Genomic DNA, 25,504 nt, shown 5'->3' on the forward strand with positions numbered 1-25,504 from the left:
CTTCATGGTGTTAAGAAAAGTGATTTACGTTCACACCTAACCACTGTGATAATGCCAAATTTGGCAGTTATGTTGAATTTAGCGCAGGGTCTTACTTGGTTTTCAGAACAGGACAGATCTGTAATGGCTACATTCTGATCCGAAGATAGGATTTTTTTCTAAATACAGTTAGGAAACATGTTTCTGTAGTACCAAAAATCCTAAATGTCACCCTTAACTGAGATAAGTTAGGATTCCAGACTTAGGTGTGCGTGCGCTGAAAAAAGTTGGCAAAGCTCTGTACCAGAGGAGCATAAAAGCAGTTTGAAGTGAGTAAAATACAGTCGAAGGGCGTCACTGAGCACCTGCTGCTTGAGAGTTCATAGACACGCTGCACTAAAAGAGACTGTGGTAGTAACAAATATACTCTGTGGATGTATGAACTTCAATTGATCCCAAGGTGTGTATATATATTTTTATTTAAATAATTTTACATTTTTAATCTTTGAAATTAAGATAAAAAGACAAGCTACACACAAACACACAACACACATTGTGTCTGAAAAGTTTTGCTGCAACTATGAAAAGTGTATTGTACAGAAACATCTGTATATGTGAATTATTGAGCAGGTAAATAACATGATTTAACTCCCTACCACTGAAAGCAAATGTAACAACCTTCATATATTCATCACAATCTGTAGCGTCTTTTAGCCCAACTTTGATTTTAATGAACACAGAAATGCACTTCTTTGATACACTTTAATTAATAGACGTCCAGGACTAAAAGAAAAATAAATCCATAACATCAGACTCAACCAACATGTCCAACAGCCTGCGCTCAAATGGAACGTATGTGATCATTTAATTTCAAAAACCTGAAGGCGGTCATCAAATTACAACCAGCATATCAAGCCTCTCTCTGTTTAATATTCCACCAGCAGAATCAAACACCAACATCTGTATATTTTTCTTAATTATCGACATGCATCTTCTCATGGATGCATATGTTCCATGAAAACTGAACGGGAAGATCACAGTGCAGATTGAAAACCCGGCTACAAGCAAAGTCCTCACAACACCTGGCACCACCGCAGACAAACAAATATTTCTTTTAGGTAAATCATATTTTAAACTTAAAATGAATCATTCTTTGTTTCATGAAGTCTGGAATATGTGGTGAAGTTAGACATCTCTCTGGAAAACAAAAAATCTATAAAAAAAAACAAAACATGTAGCAGCTGTTGTTTTTAGTCGTCGTGAAGATGACTGACACATAAGTTTTTATTAAGTGAACTTTAAATAACTGAAATGCTCGATAATAAAACAACCACAACCGCATCACCTGATGGTGTTGCTGCTACCTGGGTGATTTAAAGAAATCTGAAACAAGATCAGCAACAAAGGCATTGTGGAATATTTTTTCGCTTTCTTTCTTTTTTTTTTAATTTGTCAGATTTCTTTTTATATTTTCATAAAGAAATGTTTTTTATGTACACAGGGTATGCAGGGTGATATCAAACAAGCTGGTGTTGCTTTATTCTAGTTGATTAGTTTATTTCAATAAATAATTTAACATTTATTATATTTGTGGATATTGTATACATATCCATTCAAATGTGATTTAAAGCATCAATCTAACCCCAGCAGAACAGTATAAGAGAAGTGTTTGGATGTCGGTTGGCAAAGAACTTTGTTTAGATTTCCAAAAGAGCATGCTCTAATTCATGCTTTTTTTCCACATCCTCCTCCTGATGCAGCGATGCGAGTGAGAGCGGTGTGGGTGGAGGCTAACAGTCATCAACAACTCCAAAACTAACTCTGCAGCCTCTGTATCACACTGTATTCTCTCCCTCTCGCTCACTTTTCAACGATCCAATCAAATTTCAGGATTTGATTTAAATCCTCTTTGGGACTAAACCCAGCCAGAACGTTCTGTTCTGTTGACGTTACCTAAAAACCTTTAATGTGACTTTAAGGTCATGCGTGTCATCCTGAATAACCTCCAATGAACTTCAGTAACCAGTCAACAGCTGTGCTCAAACTACAAGTGGTAGTTACAGGTGAACAAGTTAAAGAATGAGGTAAGCAGTTAACTACATGCTGAACACTATGATATGCTCCATATTTGTTCAAGACATTTAAACACAGTCCTCTCTCTTCAGCAGGATGTGTGCTTCTCATGTTTCCTGCTGTCCACTTCTTCACAACTGTTATTACAGTCCAGTGTGAGGGATCACGAGTCAGGTGTTTTAAATCCCTCGTCTCTATGACCAAACACCTCAACCACTGACCTCAGATCAAATCCAAACATGGTATGCTCCCCTCTGTCTCCCTTGGTATGTAGACTAGGACACGAAACAGTCCTAACACTATGAATCAGTTTTCATAAAGGAAGATATTTACAGTGGGACTGACCTGGTGGCAATGTGGGTTGGACTCTCTGCCGTACGAGTATGAACTCCTCTCTGTTTTACCTGCAGGGGGACGAAGAGAAAAGAGAGGAGGCAGTTAGTGGAGAGATTCAGCTTTACTGCAGAGGAAAAGAATTCAAACTATACAACATATTACAATGTTCAATCATTCATTCATTCACTCATTCATTCATTCATTCATTCTGTCAATCATTTCAGGAAAACACACATTTTATGTCAGTGTACAAACCGTGTGTAAAACATTTGACTACATCAAAATCAACAGCATGATAATAATTAATTCATTTAAATTGAATTCTTTCCAAAATACCATTTAGTATGAATAATGAAGTGTGATTATTTATTATTCATGTATTTATGTATTCAGTCTTTATTTCATGTCTCACTTACTGACTACTGAAAGTTCAGTTTATGCTCTGAGAGAAAGTAGAGCCACTTAAACAGGATGGTCACTTATTGATTTCATTCATTCATTCTTTTGTTTTCTGATGAGTGGGTAAAATAAACAACTTCGATTGAGCATGATTGATTAAATAATCTACTCATTCAGTTACTCAACATTCACTCCCAATAAAAGATCAACTGGGTGAACTATATAACTACAGTATGAAATTGAAAATCTTTCTTTCATTCATTTAAAATATCATTCTCATTCATTCACACTTTGTCCAGGAAACACAGTAAACGATTTTCAGTAGAAAACAACCGCAGCCAGTTTTTGTGATCAGTGTCTTCACAATGTGTGTGTGTGTGTGTGTGTGTGTGTGTATGTCTGAGAGTTCTGTATCTACTCGCTGATCTCACAGCACAACAAAACAGGACATCTGCTACGCCTGCAATGCATACATCCATATACGGAGGAAAAAACACAGCTCTTCTTGTTACAATATCCCGCTCTGAAAAACAGGAAGACTTTCATTCTGCGCTCTCTTTCAGCTGTAGACTTACTTTCTTTGCATGCAGACAAAACAAACTAAATATATGACACAAGGTGTACAGTTTTCAGGTGGTGTTTAGAACCATCTAGAAACCAAGAAAAGTGAAATATGTCTTAGATTACTGTTGACACTTTTCAGTAATGTACTGAGTTAATACATAACTTCCCTCTACATTTAACCTAAACAGACATCGATCCAAATCCATCCAGCCATCTGCTCTCTGGAGGTCCTAGCAGGAACTTCAAGATACCTCTGTCACATCTGTACTAGTGTGCTATCAACCACTCTGAAGGTTTACCATGTATGGAACTGTTCCGCTCTTTCCTATATTTCTCCCATAGTTAGAGAGGAGGAATGCAACCAACTGAATACCCTTCGCCTCACCTACCCTTTCTATGCATGTAGGAGAGTCTACAGTGTGCAATAAATATTTGTCTGTTCAAGTCTACTGTAGAAACATGGCAGTTTAAATCTGAGATTTGTCAGACCGTAGTGTGTTCAGGTTATATTCAGTGATCCAGTGCTAACCCGAGACCAACCTTCTATTTTGTAGCTTTTGTTAATTCCAGCCTTGTTTATCGGTATTATTGTGCATTTGACACTGAATCAGGAACTTCTCTTTGACGCAGAGCTTCCAATTTATTTTTACCAATGACTCGTGATTTTAATGCTCTTTGTCACTTTCTGTCCTTTCAGTTGTCAGTCTGATTCAAACATTTTACAGTATTTTAACTTTGTAAACCCTTCATAGAAAATTGACTTGTAAAGACGACTTGCTACAACCTAAATGTATGAAAGACCATTGAAAAATAGAGTAGTCCTCTCAGCCATCTGACTGTACTAAACCACACTTTTGCGGCAGGCGGCCGATTGAATTTGAACACAGAGCAATACAGTGGACAGCAAATTTAGTGCATAATGATGAATGAATAGTGACTGATTGCAGAGAACTAACTAAGGTTGTCACTGTAACTGCCTGGCACAGCAACAACTGATCGAACATTGTAGCAAAAAACTAGCATACCATGTATGACCACCAGAAACTGCCTGCAATACCCTAGTAACCCTTTAGCAACCATCCCAAATGACCTTGTTGCCAGGTCAAAATTGTGTCTCACAACACCATCGTGGCTGCATAGCATTTATACTTGGAAACTGCAGCTGTAGTTTGGGTATGCATCCTGCAGTAGCAGGGGTTGTGCAATTTTGCTTTTTTTTTTTTTTGCTTTTGTTCGTGCATCTGCAGTATTTGTGGTGAATTTCACATTATTTCCAGAGTTACCTCCATACGGAAAGTGTCCAGAAATTTGATCATGCAACTCGTGTGGAGTTTCAGTTTGCAGCCGGGCTGCAGAAAGTTAAACTCTCCGTTCAGACCTTCTAAACAGCGCATACCACGGATAGTTTTGTGCAGAAAATGAGCCGGAGTAACCACTTATCGGCGCCCTGACAACCATTTCACCATTAAAATCCCTGACAAATGTACACAAATGTTTTCTGTTAGTACGATTTACGTCTGTATGTAATCCACAGTTTATCCTCTTATGGAGTCCTCTCCTTTATAATGTGCAGGTGTCTTCAGCCTTCATCTGACACACATATTCTGGAAATGAGAAAAAAAAAAAACAACCTAGCCAACTGTCTTTATAGAACGTCTTTGGTCAAACATGTTTAGACATGTGTTTGACTGAAATCAGACATCAGAGCTCTTAAAAAGCAGGCCGATTGATCAGCACGTACATGACAAGAAGGTGATGCCTCCCTGGTGGGTAACCCACCATCATTTTAATACACAAACCAAGCGTGTCTGGCTGTGAAAAAGGTGTCTGATGAATTTCGAAGATGCACCGACCGCTGCAGCGTTAGAGACAACAAAGCTAATTTCCTCTCCAGCTTCTGAACAGGCTTTCCTCTCCTCCGAGCTGCGGGACCACTTCGAGCCTATTTTTACCACACAGACCTTCTTCTTGGATAAAACCTTAAATCTTCAGCCAGTCTAAATATCAAACCACGGTTAGTGTGTAATTACATTCTGCGGTCGGCGCAGCCGTACGAGATGAAATGGAGGGGTTTTATAGCGAGCGTGTGTGGAGGAAAATGAAGCGTGTACGTGGTGAAGGGTTTGAATCAGGCGTGTATAGACCAGCGCTGAATACACGCCAACATGGTAGTCGATGCAGAAGAGGTTGATAATTACAGGCGTACAGAATGGGAATGTGGAATGTGTCCGATACAGCGGCCTCGGCTTCAGCTACGACTGATGCCAGCTGGACCGGTTTGGCACATATACAAAGACTCCTACACACACACACACACACACACACACACACACACACACACAAAGTACTGGAAATCACTGGCACAGATGCACACACACACACACTTACAGACGTGTAAATGTGTACAATATACAGACTGTATATATAGCCCCGTGCACACACACACAGACACACACATGCAAATGTACTTTTGCACGGTACCAAAATATATCTATACACAGGAGCATTTAAAAATATTCTTCAGGACCGCACACACACACACACACAAACAAAGATCCATGCAGATTTAACACACACACACACACACACACACACATCTGCAAAATACCACAAGCTGCAACAAAAAACCTTTCAACCATTGTACAGTTAAGACGCACAAGTTGAATTTAAAACTATGAATATAAATATTTTATCAGTTTTAAAATTGTGAATTATCAAACTGGCAAAACGTAAATATGTAAGATGAGAGAAAGATTTTTTAGGATTTATCAATGAAATAAATCAATAAAAACAGTTGGGACATAGTTTTTGTCATTTGGCTTTCATTAATTCATTTTTCAGTATCCCAAACATGTTAAATGTCATTTAAAATACTTGTATGTAGCTACCTATATGATCAATTATTAACTTGATTTATTTAAACAATATACTATAAATAAATTTCACTGACTGTACCACAAATTATTAATGGAAAATATGACTACAGCAGCGGCATGAGCAGCTATTAACCTTCATTATTTCATTCTTCTCTTGATTTATAAATAAAAGTCCATTAATTCCTTTCATTGCAAAGACAAAGCAACACTGATCTGTCCATCAGAGCACACACACACACATCGGCAGTAATAAAACACGTAGAGTTTATCATGTAGGGAACCGACCCACACATGCCTTTAAAAGCATATAATGATATATATATATTTGTATTTCTTTCTTTTCTTGTTCTTATTTTTTCCATTTTCCAGATATTTCTCAGCTACATCAGCAACTGTTGGATGAAGGGAAAAAAGAAAAAAGGCAAAAACATCTACAGTCTCCAAAAAGTGTTGGGTTGTTGTCAGTGAAACCATGAAATAAAAAAGAAAAGATAAAGATAAAGATACTTTGATGTATACTGAATGTATGATGTATGTAAATCAATACATCTACGTCTCTCTCTATAATGGTCTCATGGAATAAGTTTAACAAACGATCATTGACAACTTAAATTAGTGACGCAGATACAAAAGCTGCTACAATACCACCAAACTTTAATTTTAAATTGACAGTTTGACCCCTGTTCTTTACTTTAGTCCAAACATGGCAACCTTTTAACCTCCACCATCTCTGCCTCTCGTGTATTACACACACAAACAAAAGTTCCTGGTATTTTAATTAGAAAAAAAAAAAATCCAGGCAGGGACGGAGCAATGCAGGATGGGAAGGGTCAACCACAAGATCACACACCCTGTCACAGTACACCATGAATGGCCACACACACAAACACATGAACATACACACAGAAAGCATCTCATTTCACTGTCTCTACCTGGAAAATACATTTCAGTAATAAGAGTAGATTTTATTTAGTACAAATATATTTTTGTTGTTGTTGTTGTTACTTTGTTTATTTCTTTAAAAGGTATTTTACATCGATTGGATACAAATTTCTCTTCCTCCTTATGTGCACATAAACTTAGTTTTCTATTTTTCAGCAGTTCTGTTGTGTTTTAATTTAATTTTCCAATACCCATTGACTTAGTGAACAACATTTTCACCCATTTAAATCACAAAAAAACACTCTACACATAAAGGGAAGTGAACAAAATCTGCCAGGATGCAGTAAAAACCTCAAAAGCAGTTTGAGTTCATCGAGAAAACTTAATTTAATTTACGACTACAAAATACAGTTAGTGGTCCAGCTGAAAAACCACAAAACTGCTGCAGTGCTTTCTTTTATTCCTCGGTCTGTTTCATACACAGTGTTCTCTGATGCTATCAGAATATTTTGGATCGAATCCCAGCAAAACCTCCTCTCTTCTTGTCTCTACTCTTCAAAATAAAACCACTTCTAGGAACCTTTTTGGTTCATTTAGTTTGTGCAGAACCTAATTTCAAGAAAGGGTTACATAATGTAAAAGTGGTTGAAGGACCTTGTCAACGGCAGTCAAAGACTCTTTTATGAACAGTTTATTTGATCTAACAGTACTTCTAGGATCTTATTTCAAGGTTTTAAACATTACTATTGAATATCTTCAAGAACCTTTTCTTAAAGGGAATTTGTTCGTTGACAATTCTACGAAATGCTAAGCTTTTTTTTCCAGGAACACTAAAAACCAAGGAACCGTCGCTGTGTGAATACATAGGAAACTGGGTTCTATGGCTTCTCAAACAACAAAAGCACCTTCAAGAATATCCAACATAAAGGGTCTGTTTCTCAACACTTCAATGCAACTGGATATCTCCCAGTCTTTCATGGATTGTCGAGGAACTTGCTAGAGACCTCTAAGAATTAAGTAGTTGTTTTGCTATGTTCTTTGTGCAAACACTTCATAAAAGTCTGATGAACATTTCTCTTCCTCAAAGGAACCTCATCAACCTCAGACAACTCACTGACAAACTGTTTTCAATGATGTTGATTGGATCTGAGGATACTTCCAGGAACTCATAGGGCTTAGAAAACTCAAAAATATTAGCAGGGTTCTGAATCTTTAGAACATTCTTAGAGAACCCTACTTTAAATGGTTCTCCAACTCTAATGATGCTTCCAGGAGACTGTGATTGTACCCACTGACTAGTTGACCAATGACAATATTGAACATCTACTCACATCTAAGGTCATTTTAAAGTAAAAAACTAAACAAACATTTGCTCATTAGAGCTTGTAAACATAAGGATTTTTATCATGAGCTGAAGTGTGGGGAATTCATACTGTTGTTACATAGCCATTTAAATCAGACATTTCTTCTTACTGGCCCTGTCTCCATCAGAAACTGGACTGTCTCAAAGCTCAAAAAACTCCTCAAAAGAAGGCTTTCTAACCTCAGCTCTCATTTGCCAACCTCTAAATTTCTCTGAGGAACCCCGCAGTGACATTTTTTTTCCTGGACGACGAAAATAAACAGGCTCGTTGGCTGTAAGGAGGACCCCGAGACGAAGCACCACTCGTTAGAGTGTGCTGGCTTCAGACGTACAAAAGGTGGAGGAGGGGAGGTCAGCCCACTGTATAAAGCCCATAGAGAAGTCGGTGAGGCAGGAGAACCAAATCCCTGCTAATCCACAATGCCAAGAGACAGAGAGGAAACACAAATAAGCTCCATTACAGGCTGAGAGCTAACGGAAACCAGGACGCTCCACTAGACTATTAGCTATTATCACACTGCTTATTGACAGGCCCAAAACCAGACTTACTGTTTTTAAGCCAGTCCTAAACCCTTGACATAATCCTGAACATAAAAAACGTTTATATTCAGGACTGTTCTAAAATAAAGTCTAGCAGCTTTGACAGTAAATAACACTGACCTCATTTAGATCATAAGATGCTATAAGAATTATGTCCATGCCATATTTAAAGAATTTTAGCAGGTATGAACTGGAATTGAAGTGTAGTCAGGTTTAAAGTCTGTGTCAATAAAACAAGTCAGAATCCATCACCAACCACGTTTGACAGTAATGTAAGACATCACTCGACAAAACATTGATTTTATATAAAATATCACATAATTATATTACATAATAATTTCTCATATTGACACATGGTTTTTCACATCTCAAATGTCATGAAAACATATCAAAACATAATAAATAATGCTAAGATTATCAGACCTGTTTCAAACCTGAACCCTAATTCTAATATTCTAATTCATCCTAACAGTAACCCAAACAAACAAAATGACATCTCATCATCATCATGACTTTCCATGATTTAAAACATCCCTACACATAAAACTAGTGGAGGAGTAAATCAACGACCACATGCCTCTTACTACTGTTTGTCCCTCCTCCTTGATTCATCCAAAACCTTAAAACCTTGATTGAAGATGAACTCAACATTAAACCTATAGACTTGACCTAATATTAATACTTAATTTGTTCATTCATGTCCTCTTGAAAACATCTTATTCTTGTTTAACATGAAAACAATGAGGAAACCCACAGCAGCGACTTTTTGAACCACGTTTTCTTTCTGTCTGTTCTCCCTCCTGTATGCAACCCTCAATGCGTCTGAAAAACACTAAACGAACACAAAAACACGTCGAGTTTGGACGACTTACAAGCTGCATAAATCTCTCTGTGTCTTGCTGTATTTGGATGAAGACCAGCCGAAAGTCTGCCTGTCCTATCACAGATGTCACAGCAGGTCATTCTTATAGTCCGACTTTAACTTTTCTTTGTTTTTTTTCTTTTTTTAAAAGAAAAGCTCACTGCCATGTGTTTTCCAGAACAAGGCCAACACCACACGGAACCAGAGAGAGCAAACACTCCTAACACATGATCCAAAAACAGAGGTACACTAACTGTGTGCGTGTGTGAGTGTATAAATAGTAGATTTTGTTGGTCTCGCCTACACAGCAGAAGCCCACAAACCAGCATCACTTTGTATTCTGGTCATGTCTGCCTCCTCGAAGCCCAGAACGACTCTCAGACCTGTAGTGTTACTGTTGGAGGGTTATTTCTGCTCTTTACTATGTTGCAACATAAGCAGTTTTTCTGCTGTTTGTTCTCTTTTGTGTTTATTTTTTTAATTTCAGGACGGTCGTACTTAGGGACTGGTTCTGATATTTTTTGGATTTTATCCACAGGAAGGGCACCCTAGAGGGCACTTCATCGTGTTTTCTCTATCACACGGCCATACAAATGGGCACTTCTGCTGGATTTTTTTCAAACATGTTGGCACCAGGTGGGGGGCGATCCTCCCCATGAGTCCAGCAGTCATTTGCAGGAGGATATTCACGATAAAGGAGAGAGAACAAGTCCATGCTTATACGTATAACATCAATAAGAGTAGAGTAAGTAGTGAGTAAGTAAGAGCTTAGAGGGGTGAGGTACAATCAAACAATATAGCCTTCATGTAGCATTTAATGCATTTAACAAACTCTTTTTTTTCCCTTCATAGGGAAAAGAAACATGAGTCAGGACGGGATTAATGAATGTCACAGAGCACCGACAAACCCTCCACCCTTTCAGCACAGAAGAATCTGCACGGTCTTCACTCACCACTAAAGAAACAACCAAAGAGACTGAATGAGGGGAACAGAAGGATTCAGATTCCTACTAAAGGCCCCAGTCCAAAAACTTCAACTTGACTGGAGTGTGGTGGACGTATGAGGGTAAGAAGCTGACTATGGTACCAGAGAGCAAGGATCACCTCCTGTGTCAGCGTGAGGTTCTACAGGCTCCTTAAACTCTCTAGGAAATCTAGGAAACGTAAACGTCTTTTGCTGAATGTTGGAAAAAGCAAGTGACACAGAGAATCAATGAAACAGCAAATATTGGTTATATCTCTGATCAATACAAGGCAACGGTGTGAGGCTGAGCTTAATTCATAAGTTAATTCATGTTAATGTTCATCCTAATTCGTTTAATACAGTTTCATTAACTGCAACACAACAATGTGATTACAACAGGAGCTGTAAACAGCAGCAGTCAGTGCGACCTCAACCCAGCGAAGGAGGAGAGGAGAGGAGAGGAGAGGAGAGGAGAGGAACCTGAAAACTTATAACTATTTGCTTCATTCATAACAGGGCAAGTTAGAATAATACAAAAAGTAATAACTGAGCATCACTCTGTCACAGATCTCAGACCAATAAAGTCATAAACAGCTCATGACTACATTTTTACTTTTTGGAGGGAGATCAGGATTCACTTCCTGTTACTGACAGGGCTTCAGATCCTCTGTCCTCTGTGTTTGTTGCCTTCCATTTCATGCATCAGTTTGTGTCATACATCTATCACTTTGTCCTGTCATGTTTTCTATGATTCATTCATTTATTTCTTGAGAAAGACTCTGTCTTTAGATCGATTTGATCCATTCATCATCTATGGTGTCATCCTGACAGCATTTCTGTTTCTGATTTTTCAGTACATGAAATATATTCTTAAGTAAAATAAAATGTCATTTATGATTTTTTAATACTTCCTGTGTCATTATTTTTTTCTTCTTTTATTCAGAGGAGGGAGAGATGAATGGATGGATCTGCTCCAATCCAATTGATGAATCCTGATGGTGTTTTTTTAAATTTTATTCACTGTTGTGTTACATATTTGAACGTTTTCACTCAGGCGGGAGACAAAGAGGTGTGGTGTCCACATCGATATTACGACACTGTCTTTCCATTGAACATTTCAATCTGAACGTTTTTAATTCGAATTTTATTTGCTCATCACTTTGACATCTATCGATTCATCCTGAGTTAAGCCATCCTCAAGTTTAATTGAAATGAAAGACTGATGAAGAGATGGAGATGAAGATGCAGTCATTACAGGACCCAACGCTGACGTCTTTCTCTGTCTTTGTCCGTCACACATGTTGTTGGTTTTCATTCAGATTCATCAGGAGGAAAGAAAAAAGAAGAAAGCAACACGATGGAGTTGTTCTACAAGTCGATGTCGACGTCTAGACTCTCTTTTTCAGAGAGTCATGTCGAGTCTTTCACTGTGTGAAAGGAAACAGTCAGAAGACATGATCTCCTCTGACATCCATATAATGAGTCCATTTTAATAAACTATGTGACTAATAGTGCGATTTGACGAGGATGGCGAGATGACGAGAGGGAAGAAAGAGAAGAGAGAGGAGAGAAAGGGAATCGGGGAGGGGGAAGGAAGATGGATAGAAGAAGGGTTAAACTCCCTCTTCCTGCATGCTGTGTGTGTGCGTGCATGTGTGCGTGCTGTGTGTGTGTGTGTGTGTGTGTGTGTGTGTGTGTGTGTGTGTGTGATGGGGGGAGGGTTGGATTGTGCAGACATGAATCATTCTGAGCGATTCAAGCGTTTCCATGACACCGCCGGGCACCGGTCCAGAAGTTTCTACAAAGTCTGAAAGGTACCGACACACGCACACACACACACACACTCTGAAGCAATCCCGCCAGCGCTGAATTTGAAATAATCTATATATTTATTCATGGCGTTGTCTTCCCGTGTAAAGCGTAACATTTTTTGGGGGATCAACATTAATTTAACAGACGATGGTCGATGAGTAACCATCGTCTAACAGACAACCCCTCCAAACACACACACCACCGCCACGCCGCCCCCCGTCCTTCAATCCCAGCAGGCATTGATTTCTTGGCACCGGAGTGAGTGAATACATCAAACAACAGATGAACGTATACGAGCGACGAGAACGACTCGAGAGACGCAGCATCCAGCTCACATCTGTTGGCTTCTACCTTCAGCCATATCAGAGCTGATCAGGAGCCTGATTGGATCAAAACTCTGATTCTTTCTTCTCTTTTTTAAAGTTTGATTCTGTATAATTCTGTTGTACATAAATGATTTTAATTCTCTTTCAAATGAAAGTTTGAAGTCACATTTAGAGATCTGCAGTGTATTCTGGTCTGATGGTGAATGTACTGCTGGAGTATGGAGTTTTAAAGTGATTGTGGAATAGATACAATTTAAACAGAAGCTACTTTCCACATTTTAGCTGAATATTATAGAAGACATTTTATTTATTGATGTGATTTGGTGTGAAAAATAACTAAATACAATGTTTTTAAATCAGGCACTGCAGAATGTTCTGAAGCAGATGGTTAAACAATGGAGAGAAAAAAAAACTTGTAGAAAGCATTAAATCTGAATGTTATAAAGTAAAGTTATATATTGATTGATTTGATTTGATTTGTGTACAAGACACAATATGAGCAGCCCACACAGGCTTATGAGACAACAAATACAAAGTTTCAGTGGTGAATCGAAACTTGTCACAAACGAAAAAAGCCCAATCAAACTCCACAAACTGAACAAAATAGTTTGTTTCTTCTCCCGGAATCCAAAAAACAACATCTGCCACAAGATACAAATCATAACTGATGTGACCTGACGCCTTATTTTGAAATCGCATTCAAATGTTGAAACAGAAAAGAGAGAACCCGAGGAGCTAAAGTTAGGGACCGTCTCAAAAGTGCATGCAAATAGGGTCAAGAGAGCTTTTCAGATTCATCTCATCAACCTTCTGTTTCTTCATTTTTCTTATAAGTTCAAACTTTATACTCATCTGGACTTCCTGACACTGAATTTAATTTTACAATATAAACCAAAATTGTGTCACTAGTTTGTCAGTGTATTTCTTTTTTATTATAAACACTTCAAACATACTTTACATTTATCTGCAACTCCTCAATTTTATCCACCTGACCAAATACTCATTCATTTTTCCCCCTTCTTTTGAATGTCCCTTTCAATCCAAATCTGTCTTAATATCCATATTATCATTTATTTTTAGGCACATCGTTTATTTTGTGTGTTTTTGTTGGCAGCTACAGTTAAACACATCTGTGTGAGGAAAAAATGAATCCCAAGAATAAAGACTTGCTTCAGATACAGATACACTTTTTCCATTATTCATTCCACAAGTCACTGACCCTAACCCTTGCCACAAAAGGGATTTACAATCTACAACGCAGTCTATCTGTAGGTCTTTGGTCATTGGTTGCTTCTATACTAACTCCAGAAATATAATGACAGTTAGTACGTACACTATATATACGTACAGTACAGATGCTCTGTTAGTATGTCAAACGGGACAACACCAGGACACAGTGAAGACAGTGTGGAGAAAACCATGCAAAACGTCAACTTATAGGTACTACAGCTTCTTCTCAGTTTGGTGCCAATGAATCTGTAAAAATGCAACTTCCTTGACCTTTGCTGATGTTCATATTTGAAAAAAAGATGCATACGCATGTTTTCTATATTTACATGTATTTATGAGAGTTTATTTGTCCATGCGGCTGTGAAGTAGGTGGATTAAAATTCAGCAGCAGCCATGACACTTGTTCCCCGTTCATGTGAAAGAGACCCAAAGAACCACCCCCCCACCCCTCGTTACCAAACAGCCTTCATTATCCAACACCCCCCCCCCCCGACCAGTCCCATCACGCACACACTCAGCCACCCCTCCTCCACCCTGGAATCAATAGACAAACAACACAAACAACAACGAGGCGACAAACAGGGCGACACCACCAAACCCTCCGAACAGCAGGACTTCACCAGGAGAACGATATTTCAAATTAATATTCCAAAGCAGTGTGAGGTGTTAGTGGCACTGCGAAAAAACCCCAGAAAAATGATCTTGTTCAGGGTGTTTTTTGATGTATTAAAATAAAAAAATAAAAAAGAAAGAAATTTGTTCCTTTGTTTTGGGGAATTTTATTTGACTTCAAATTCTACATTTTCTTTCACGAAGCTTCGCTTTCGTAAAAAAGAGAAACGTCGCGGATTTGCAACACGGGAGTGTGTATGTGGTGCAAGCGCATTTCTATATATGTGTGTGTGTTGGTCTCAGACAAAACAGGGCTGCTGAAATGCGGCAGGCACTGCAGATTTTTGTTGGCTGGCTGACAGCGCCGTGCCGATGCCAAGCCCCGACGGCGGAAACGACTAAAAGACGCATAAGGCTGGCATTAGAGCCCCAAATCTTCTCTCCCCCTCCATCCCTCCTTCTCTTTTCTCCTTCTCTTTTCTCGCTCCGTGGCACGGCGTTTACTTTGGTCGGGGTCTGACTCGATTTGGCAACGTTCACACCCATCCGTGAATTTATCAATCTGTCTTTATTTCACTGTGATCTGATGGGAGGCGGGGAGTAGAAAACATGGCACCTGAAACACCTCGGGAGGTTTAGGTAGACTACCGCGTTTGTTTGTTTTTTTTCTTTTGGACATCACCCTGTTTCGTGCTCCAGTTTAACCCCCCGTCCTCCTTTCATAAGTGTCGCCGAATGAGAATTTTGGAGGATTTGACTCTTTTCAGGGTTTATATTTTCCCTTCCATTCCTGCTGCCTTTGTCTCGAGGATTTCGGGCAACACTTCCACAAAAACCTCGGACACAATAGCATCTGGAGTTACATCCATGAGGCACTGAGCCCATGTTCCTCCTAAAACCTAAAACAAATGAAGAAAACAGCATACTCCAATTATGCTCCCAAGACAATAAAACACAGCAATAAGAAAAAAAAATCTCCTGTAAAACATTCAGGATTACCTAAAACTAAAAGCCTGATTCTGTGTTTGAGTCCATTATTGATGGAACAATATTTAGCTGCGGAGTAAACAAAGGCGGGATGCTCCAGTCGTAGCTGTAAATTGTGTTTGGGTATTGTTCGGCAGACAGATGACGACTGCTAATGTTGAATTAAAAAGGTTCTTAGAGGTGGATTTAACACGTTTCCTCTTGTCTTCGGGGTTGAGACGGAAGGCGAACGACGCGGGGAGACAAAGAGAGAGGTAGCAACGAGAGAAAAGGTGTGAAATTCTGAATTAGCAGCACAATATGGAAGTAATACAGTGCAGCACAATGAGCGGTGAGAGCTACACGGCGGAGTGTTGTTCACTGACACTGTCTGACTAAATAAAGACGCAATGTTCAGACTCGGAAGGTTTTCGTGTGTCACACAGGAACAGGCCAGGAAGCAAAGTGAATGTTTAACACCAACATGGCTCATTTTTATAGTACGTGTGATGCATGTATCTCACTCTCACACTAAACACTAAAATATTATAACATATCACCTCTCTTCATGTGAATTATAGATGCAGATTTCTTAATCCTTTGAAATCCAGGTTGTTTTTAGGCTCGGTTTTCACTTTATTTTATTATTATAACGCTCTTTGCAGAGCTAGTAGCCAGAGATGTCATATATTGTTATTTTTTGGATAAATTTAGGTGCTCAGAAATTCTCAAATATGGAGGAAAAAAGCTACCATTAATGGGTTTTCACTCCATTAATTATTTTTACTGACTTTTTGGGGGGGATAATCATGTTCTTTGTGCCAAAACTACAGTTCCTACAATGTATTGAGGGAAGCAAACAAGAAGTATAATGGTGCCACGTGGACTTCACCTTAAGTTGTGTATCTGAGCCTACATTTGTTTAAATTTTGTCAAGTTTGCACCATCAAGAGTCATGCCAGATTAGCTCTGTAACCATGGATACACACAGCAGTCACTGTGTTACTTTTGATATTTAAATTTAAGTGAAAAAAACGAAGCAAGTTCTGAAATGATTTTTTTTTGTGTTTATGTGTAAGATTGAATTTGTATTTGTCTAAAATTTTACCTTTGATGAACAAGAACAGACAGACAACCAGAGCTAACGGAGCTAACGAAGTTAACAGAGCTAACGCATCAACAGAGTAAAATGTGTCAACAGAAGCACCAGAGCTAATGGAGCTAAATTTATTATGCATTTTTTCACCAAAGCAGTAATATAGAAGTTTTAAGGCGTGCTGGAAGAAGTTTTACATTTACCAGATGAAGAAATGAATTTCAACAATAAACCTCAAGAGCGTGAATTTTTTTCCTCGATTCTAAACCATGTTTTGATGCAACGTTCAACCTCTCCGTCTCTCTCGCTGTGGTAGGTGGAGGTGGAGGAGGAGGAGAGGCGACACAGGAGAGATGGATGATGGGTCAGGTGCTGTCAGACTGGAGGGGTCAAAGGTCAAAGGATCCTGTGGTTCAACATCACACTCTGATTTTCTCCTGTCACTGTCACGGCTGTCTGTCTCTGATCACGTCTCCTCCTCCATTCTTTTCTCACCCTGTACTCTGCTTTGCCAAAATGATTTTTTTTGATTTCCTCTATTCACTGTTGCTTTTCCCATCTTGACTTTCATTCCTTTTTCCTCTCTTTTTTATTGTACTTCAAATCTTATTGTTGAATTCTTACCATTATGATTGGTAGAGTGAGGTACATACAAACATATGAACTGACCCTGGACCTGAGTTGGGCTAGGGTACAGTTGTATTGTCAGATAGAGACTCTTTAGTTGAAAAAATATATGAATGTTTGATTTGAGGAAATTCTGGACACGGAAAGAACGGACCTCCTGAGTCTAGAATATGACCGTTTTTTTTTTATTTTTTTTTACATTTTCTCTCTTCCTCCTCCACTTTCTCTCTCCTGCCATCAATGACAGACCTATTCCTCCTCTTCCTCCACCCTGACTCCCAACTTAATACCTGTATTTAGACAAATGTGGCAGCGTTTGAACACCTGGACGCCTGTAATATGAGGTGTATAGCCGCGGATCTGGGAGCTGCATCACATCGCTGATGCGCTCTGTGTGATTTCAGCCCGACCACCTGGCTGCAGAATAATGACATATCTGCTCCCACACACTGTTCGGGAGCTGGTGATCAGAACGGCTTCATCGCAGCAGGGCAGACCCCACCTGACATCACACAGGGATAAAGAGAGGAGAAGGAGAGAAGGATGGAAAGAGATGGACAGAAGGAGGAAGGACAGATGACGGAGGATGGAGGAGGGAGGAGAGACGAGCCATCTGAGCACTTAAGTAGAAACTCTGAGATGGCAGTCACCTGCTTTCTTTAACAAATTTGGGTGGAAAAAAAGGAAAATGTTAAAAAGTTAATACCCATATCAGCTTTAATGTACTGTGGGCTCCATTAGGCTTTATTAAAATTAATTCACCACAGGTTAGAAATTCAAACGAGCAGCTCTTATGCGCTCAGAGCTTCAGACACAACTATGACATCATTTCATTGCCACCTGCTGAAAGGCAAAGAAACAAAAAGTAACAATAATAAAATGTCTAATTGGCTAAGACCTCGAACACCTTTTCAAACCGTCATATATGTATCTCAAAATTAAAGCAGCTGTACTTCAAATAAACCAGCTTTCAACTTGCAACGTTCACGGATAGCGTCTCACACTGCTTATTCTTGCATCGAAGATTTTATTGAGAAGATAACACATTACAGGAAGTGTCAATGATAACAATGGTATACACTTCCTGCCCCTGAGTGGGTGTGGTCTCCTCGCCCCTGATCTCTAAACTTTGTTTTGGAAGTGTTGTGAACTTTGTAATGCCTCAGATGACTCAGAAAGATCTAAGTTTTAGTTCAGTTGTTTTAAATCATCTTTGGTGAAACAGACCAATGACTGAGCGCTCACAGAGAGATGAGATATCTGTGTGCTGCTGAGACAGACAGGTCTCAAACAAAGTTTGTTTTTGCCTGACTCGTCTGTTTGAAAAACGTCATTTTAGTGTCACAATGTTCAGAAGATACAGTATATGGCTTTTCGCTACATATATGGCTCCCAGGCTCCCATTAGAATCAATAGACTCTAATTTCCCTGCGAGAGGAGAGGTGTGGAGCCCTGCAACTAGTTTTCTAAAGTCTAACATGTAAAACAAACCACCTTCTTGGACAGATTATTATTCTAATTTCTTCAGAGGAAGCAGTGTCACTGCCTTGCTCCATGTACTGAGTCAGAGCAGGATTTGAACCGGTCACCCAGGCAGATTTGGGGCGGTTTAACACTAACAGCATGTTTTTTTCAGCTCTTTGTCAGCTCTGTTCCCATTCAGTGTGTGCCAGCAGAGACTCTGCCCGCTGCTTTCACATGGCACTGCCCTGGAAGCGTGGGAAAAAAAAGGGAAAAGCTACCACTTTACCCTCGTCTGCTGCCATGGAAACCAACCAACGGTCGGGACATTAAGGCAGTGATACGCGGGGAAACTTTGTGGGCCACTCTGGCAGCCTGGCTGCTCTACTTTATTTGTTCCCCCTGCTCCCTGCGCCCCCTTTCCTCCTTCAGATCTGTCTTAATGTTTTTAGCCTTTTGCTCCTCGTGCTGGTGCTCCTCCATCATGGAGGACAGTCAGATCTGTGTGTGAGATGACTGAAGAGTCGTGTAAACTTCTTTTCTTACTGATTCATTTTTCATTATCATTTATAACTTTTGACATTTTTATTTAGATATTTTATTCATTATTGCATTTAAAAATGCATACTGTCATATTAAAGTGAACCCAAACTGTGGTTCATGGAGGTTGGTTTCCATTTCATTTCTTCTCATGTTCTGCATATATTTTATCTGTTTATAGATTTTATTTATTTATTTAAATAAGTTAATAATCATGTTGCATATAAAATATTATCATGCTAAATGTATTGTTCAAAATTCTCACACTCACAAAATGTGCTGGTTTTCTGATGAATGACCATTATCAAAATTGCTGTTGATTCATTTTGTCGATAGATTAATTGCTTAATTGAAGCACTATTTTCATTCTGTTATATTGGATCAAACATCAGGGGACCTTTATCCTTTTAATTCATCGTTTTTTAATTAATAATTGACCATAAAAATACAATAAAGTCAAAGAAAAATCGATCCAGAAATCAATTGTTCCTAATCGATCACCTCTCTTTGGGTTCTGTATGCAAATCCTTTCTTTTTCGTTTATTCGTGTGTTCAAATGGGTCCCCAGCCAGCGCCCCGTCTCCTATAATTATACTGTGTGTGTGTGTGTGTGTGTGTGTGTGTGTGTGTGTGTGTGTGTGTGGCAGGGGGAGCAGGTGATTGGTTGGCAACAGCTGGAGAGAGAAAGGAGAACACAGCTGCAGGGAGAGAGGAGAGGAGAGGAGAGGAGAGGAGAGGAGGGGAGAGGAGAGGAGAGGAGGAAACAGGAAGGAGGTGAGGATCTCAGTCTGACTTCAGTAGATATATGACACACAGTCATTCACTGCACATTTGATACAATCCAACTGAGCTGAAATCTATTATTGATTCAGCTCAGATTTGATAAGGTTTAGGATTTGTTTCCACTTGTTGTGAGTATTGGATTTGAGTGACTACATTTGAAAAGAAACATCAATGTTTCCTCAATTTTCTATTTCAAATCAAAAATACTCCACACAACAGCAGTAATCATGGGCAGTGATACTGCAGTCCGTCAGGAGGAGGAACTTTTACCTGAAATGCTGCAGTCTGGATATGAGAATAAACTATATTTCTATTTTCCGAGATGACCGTTGTGTCGTGACTTGGCCAGGAGAGATGTTGACTACATGCCGAACCCTGACCAATCATAGCTTGCCATGTTTCACACCTTGCGGGTAGTTTTGTAAGGAAGGCATGATGTCATGACGTGTTGGCTGGTTTCCACGATGACACACTCAACACGTTCTCACTTCCAATCCCTACACTGGACGAACAAACTATGATGCTCTATGGAGCCATCTAGCATCAGTTTTTGCATGTGCAAGGCTCCACAGTCAAGTTAGCAATAATATGCGAGTGAGACTTTCAGAATAAAGCTTCCTAAAGCAATAAAACTGCTTTGTTAGATTTAGGAAAAGATCGTAGTCACCAGGGTTTCCGACATGGACACCAACAACGGTCTCCTGGGTGAAAGCCCTGTCCATCCACCCAGACTATCTTCATGCTACTTCACCTTTAAACTATAACTTTAATGTTCAGTGATGTTGTTTGTCTTACAGGACAGTAGAAAAGTTAAAAAATCTTATTTCAAAGTAATTTACCAGCAAAGTGTGCTTGCATGTATTTGAACTGTTGGTAACATTGACTGATTTGAGTGAACGTCATCTCAAAACAACGTCTCGTTCTAACTTACTGTAATGCCCAAAATGTTTCACTTTGAAAAATACAATGTTACATAATAATAATGATACTCAGTGAACAATGAATTTATGTGCTGATGATGTGCACAAATGACAGTGTTGGAGTATGTCCCAGTACTCCCAGAGACCCCAGTAAAGAACATCCCCATGGGTTCACGATGAGATGTTCAAATACAGGAGACAGTAAAAACACCAATGATCTCATGAAACATATAGTTTTTAAAGAATATATTCATTTTGCACCTATTTCAGCATCACCTCTCCTGTTCTACTGTCAATCATCTTGTTTCTTTTATTGATTTGTGGGTTTCTGGATCAAATTGTCTTCGTGCACTTCACTGAAACCTTGATACAATTTGAACAAAAAGCAGAATAACCACCAGCGAACACACAAATGGTGCTCCGTAGAAATTAAAGCACCTTCTCATATTAACATACAATCACTGTCTCTTGTCTCGTGTCTTTGTTTCTGCTTTTCATTCGTTTCACTCCTCAAAGGGCTGCAGGAAGGATGAGGACGAGAGGAGGAAGAGGAGACATCCTGTTCCTGTGCTCGGCTCTTTTCTCTTCCATGAAACTCAGTTCTGCTCGCCGTTTTTGTTTCTGATAATGAATCTGACGATGATGGGGGCGATGCCAGGGATAACTGAGGGGTTTGTATTGAGTGAAAAGAGAAAACATAAATAGCAAAAATCGGTCCAAGCTTTCCCCCCCCCCATGTTTGAAAAGCAGAGAGAAGCTCAGATCTGTTCACTGATTGGCCCACAGTGAGGAGGGCGCTTCAAGCAATCACCGGTCATCACATTCTTAGATATTTAATGATAAATAAAAATCAACACTGTACATGTACACCTTATTTAGAAGGAACTACACAAAATACATTATTATTATTATTATTACATTTCTATTATTATTATTATTATTATTATTATTATTATTATTATTTATAAATTATCAGAACGTTCCTTACGGTTTATTAAATCCCTGAAGTATCATCAGACCTGAATAGTATTATAAGTATATACATATTTTATAGATATTTTCTATGTATAATTTTTGAAATTCACTTCTAAATTATGAGCTGTGGACTATGTTGTTTATCTCAGAGCAGAGCATTATGACAGTTATGAATGAAAATATCGACACATTCTTTGTTTACTAACTGGTTTTATTTTGGCCACTTGGGGGAAACAGAAAGTTATGAACACAGCCATGACCTTTAAATTGATATAGCTAACTTCTATTGCTATTATTATTATTATTATTATTATTATTATACATTTCACTATAATTGTTGTTTTATAATATGTGAGAATTTCCATCTGTTACAGAGTTATCTTTCATTTGGAGATGTATTTATGTAATAATGTTCACTCTCTTTTTGCTCTGTTTTGGTCTCCACCAACTTCTGAAACAGAGATCTGTCTTTTCAGCTGCTAAATGTCCCACCATGCTCACCGTCTGCTGCTTGGTGCTGTGCAGGTCATGAACAGCTGCCTGCTGAGGCTGAATACGATGCCATGAGAACGGTGAAGCAAAACAGCAAAGTTGCGTTCACTGCAGGTTCATTACTGTGAGCAACCTTTGTCACTTGATGGTAATATAGTATCAGTAATATCGATAACAGCCACCTAAAAAATATAAAGGCATTGTGTATCTTTATATTTGAATTAAATTACACAGAATGACACAGATTTGTGTTGACAGCCCGTGTGTTGTCAGTGAACTCACACAGTCACGTCTCAGCAGAAACTCTGTGTATTTGCCAGAAAAATGGCACAGGTGCATCAATCACAGTCGATTCATGCAGTCCACACTAAAGACAGTCGAACCATGTGATTGGTTGATTCACTAATAACTTGATAATTACTCGCCACCAAACAAAACTATAATAATAATATTTATTATCACTGAGGAATAAAGCTGACGTCAATCTGCTGTGTAAAATGTAACATCAGATTCACATTCAGCCTCCTTATCCAATCGACCAATCAGATTGCAAAAATGAAACTGGCCGGAAGTGACCGCAGCGTCGACCACAATGAATGAGGCTCAATGTGTGTGTGTGTGTGTGTGTGTGTGTGTGTGTGTGTGCATGTTGGGTGCATGTCAGGGCTGAATTTACTTCATGATCCCTCATCCCACAGCCGAAAGCATCAGCAGCCATCATCCAAAACGCACACACACACACACACACACACACACACACACACTGAGACAGCGAGCAGCAAGCTAGCGCTTAAAGCAAAACTGGGCTTCCATGGCCATCCATTATCACTGACAAGCTAAATGTACCATGGTACACCATATGGTACAGGGAGAGAGAGAGAGAGGGAGAGAGAGAGAGAGGCTGAAGTGAACCTGGAGAGCGAGTGAGAGAGAACAAGAGAGAAAAGAATGTGAAAAGAGGGAAAAAGAAAAGAGGGAGGATGGAGTGCATTACAATTACGGTGTGTTTTTCTAAAGCTGTATTTGTCTCTGTGTTCTTTTTAAGTAATAATCTGAAAAACACTGAAGGAATGGATGGAGCTGTTACACCTTTATTTCCTTTATTTGTCCTTTTTCATTTGTATAGCTTTAGCATTGACTGTTCAGGTTCTGACTAGCCACTAAAATTTTTCATTCATTCTTTTTTTTTTTTTAACAATTACAATTCTGTCAAATATATGTCTCTTCATAACTGTCTACATGTTGCATCAGAGTTATATCAGAAAATATCTGTTTTACTGTATTCATTGTTACTTTATAATTTATTTTTGACTGAAACTGTCAAATTTTAAAGTAGTTGAATCTTGAAGCTTCAGAGTCGGCATTACCAGTACATCTGAAATATAGTCTATGTTGTAAATATTGAGTGTAAACTCGTCCGCCCACCTATTCCCCAAAGTATTACTGAAGCGCAGATATCCCCGGTGTTAAAGCTATAATCCACATGCAGAATCACAAGAATTCAACAGAGAAATGTGGCCTTCTTTTGCATTGCTTTTGAGAAAACAACCATCGTTACTGATGGAAACCAACAGTGATGATGTGACGACATTTCTGTGGATAATTTCATGTATTTATAGAAATAATTCAGTTTGTTTCTCTGTTGAAACTATAAAGAAATGTGTTTCAAGTCGATCCGTGAAATGTAACTCCTGACTTATTGCTCTTCTATATATTTGTCGGATGGTACGAGCCATGCCCACTTGCGCAAAAGAAAAAAAGAGACAAAACTGTTTGCAGACTGACTCAGTCCAAGAGGTTCAAATCTACGGATCACTGAGTTTAGAATTATGAGTTTCTAACATATAAATAGCGTTCGCATCAACTTCCAAGTCACAATTCCGATCGGGAAACTCTGATTCTTCTCAGATCTCCATCATATCTAAATGTGCACCTATGAATACAGAAAGGGCTGAAAGCTAAACAAACATCAACCGAAAACTGAGGCCTAGTGCAATTAAATCCAAATTGAATTGATATCTTGTCACTGCACAGTATTCTGATCCTCACATAGATACATGGGGCTCTTTCCCGTCTCAACCATCTATCCCATATGAAAGAAATGAGGCATAAAGTTCCATGTGGCAAACTTCCATCCAGCCAATCACAGAAGAGTTCTGTACCTGCCACAGGACTTCAAACATGGCAGCTTGAACACAGAGTCAGACTGAAAGAAATAAAATACACAGAAATCTGCACAAGAACTGCAGCAAAGCCCAAAATGCAAAACATACATAATACAGTGTACATGTATATTTTTTTCAAAAGGGAGCTGTCTGCAAACACACACACACACGCACACACACACACACACACACACACACACACACACACACACACGCACACAGTGTTAGTGAGTCTGTTACCTAAAAGCTTGCCACAGGAAACATCTGTTCAGACAAAACAGACACGTTCAGTTGTGACAAAACCACAAAGAGGGCACCGCTACACACTCACACACAGACACACACACACACACTTACACACACACAGTTACAGTAATAGATATAATGAAGTAACTATGAGACACTAAATAATCCTAGCAGTAAGAAATTCACCGTTCAGACGCAGTATAGTTATGTCACTCTGTTTCACTTCATTATTTCTGATGACAAAAACATGTGACAGCCAGACAAAATCAGACCGTAGGTGTGGTCTTCTCATGAAGCAACTCACAGTAATGTGATTACTTGAGTCATGTGTCAGAGGAACACACACATGGAACATGACTGTGTGTCTGTTCCACATAAAGGACATCAGAGGAGTTTTCACATTCCTTCACAACCA

The 25,504-nt window shown here is 39.0% G+C and overlaps 1 protein-coding gene across 9 annotated transcripts in view; it reads right to left on the reverse strand.

Annotated features, from left to right (window-relative positions):
• tcf4 (transcription factor 4) overlaps positions 1-25,504 on the reverse strand; it is a 217,649-nt gene that overhangs the window by 118,795 nt on the left and 73,350 nt on the right. For all 9 annotated transcript variants that reach the window (XM_019276204.2, XM_019276205.2, XM_019276203.2 and 6 more), the window contains one exon: positions 2,398-2,456. In XM_019276204.2, coding sequence (XP_019131749.1) covers positions 2,398-2,456 — 59 coding nt within the window. The remainder of the gene's footprint in view (positions 1-2,397; positions 2,457-25,504) is intronic.

This window comes from Larimichthys crocea, unplaced genomic scaffold (assembly GCF_000972845.2).
Source record: "Larimichthys crocea isolate SSNF unplaced genomic scaffold, L_crocea_2.0 scaffold82, whole genome shotgun sequence".
NCBI classification, from domain to species: Eukaryota; Metazoa; Chordata; class Actinopteri; family Sciaenidae; genus Larimichthys; species Larimichthys crocea.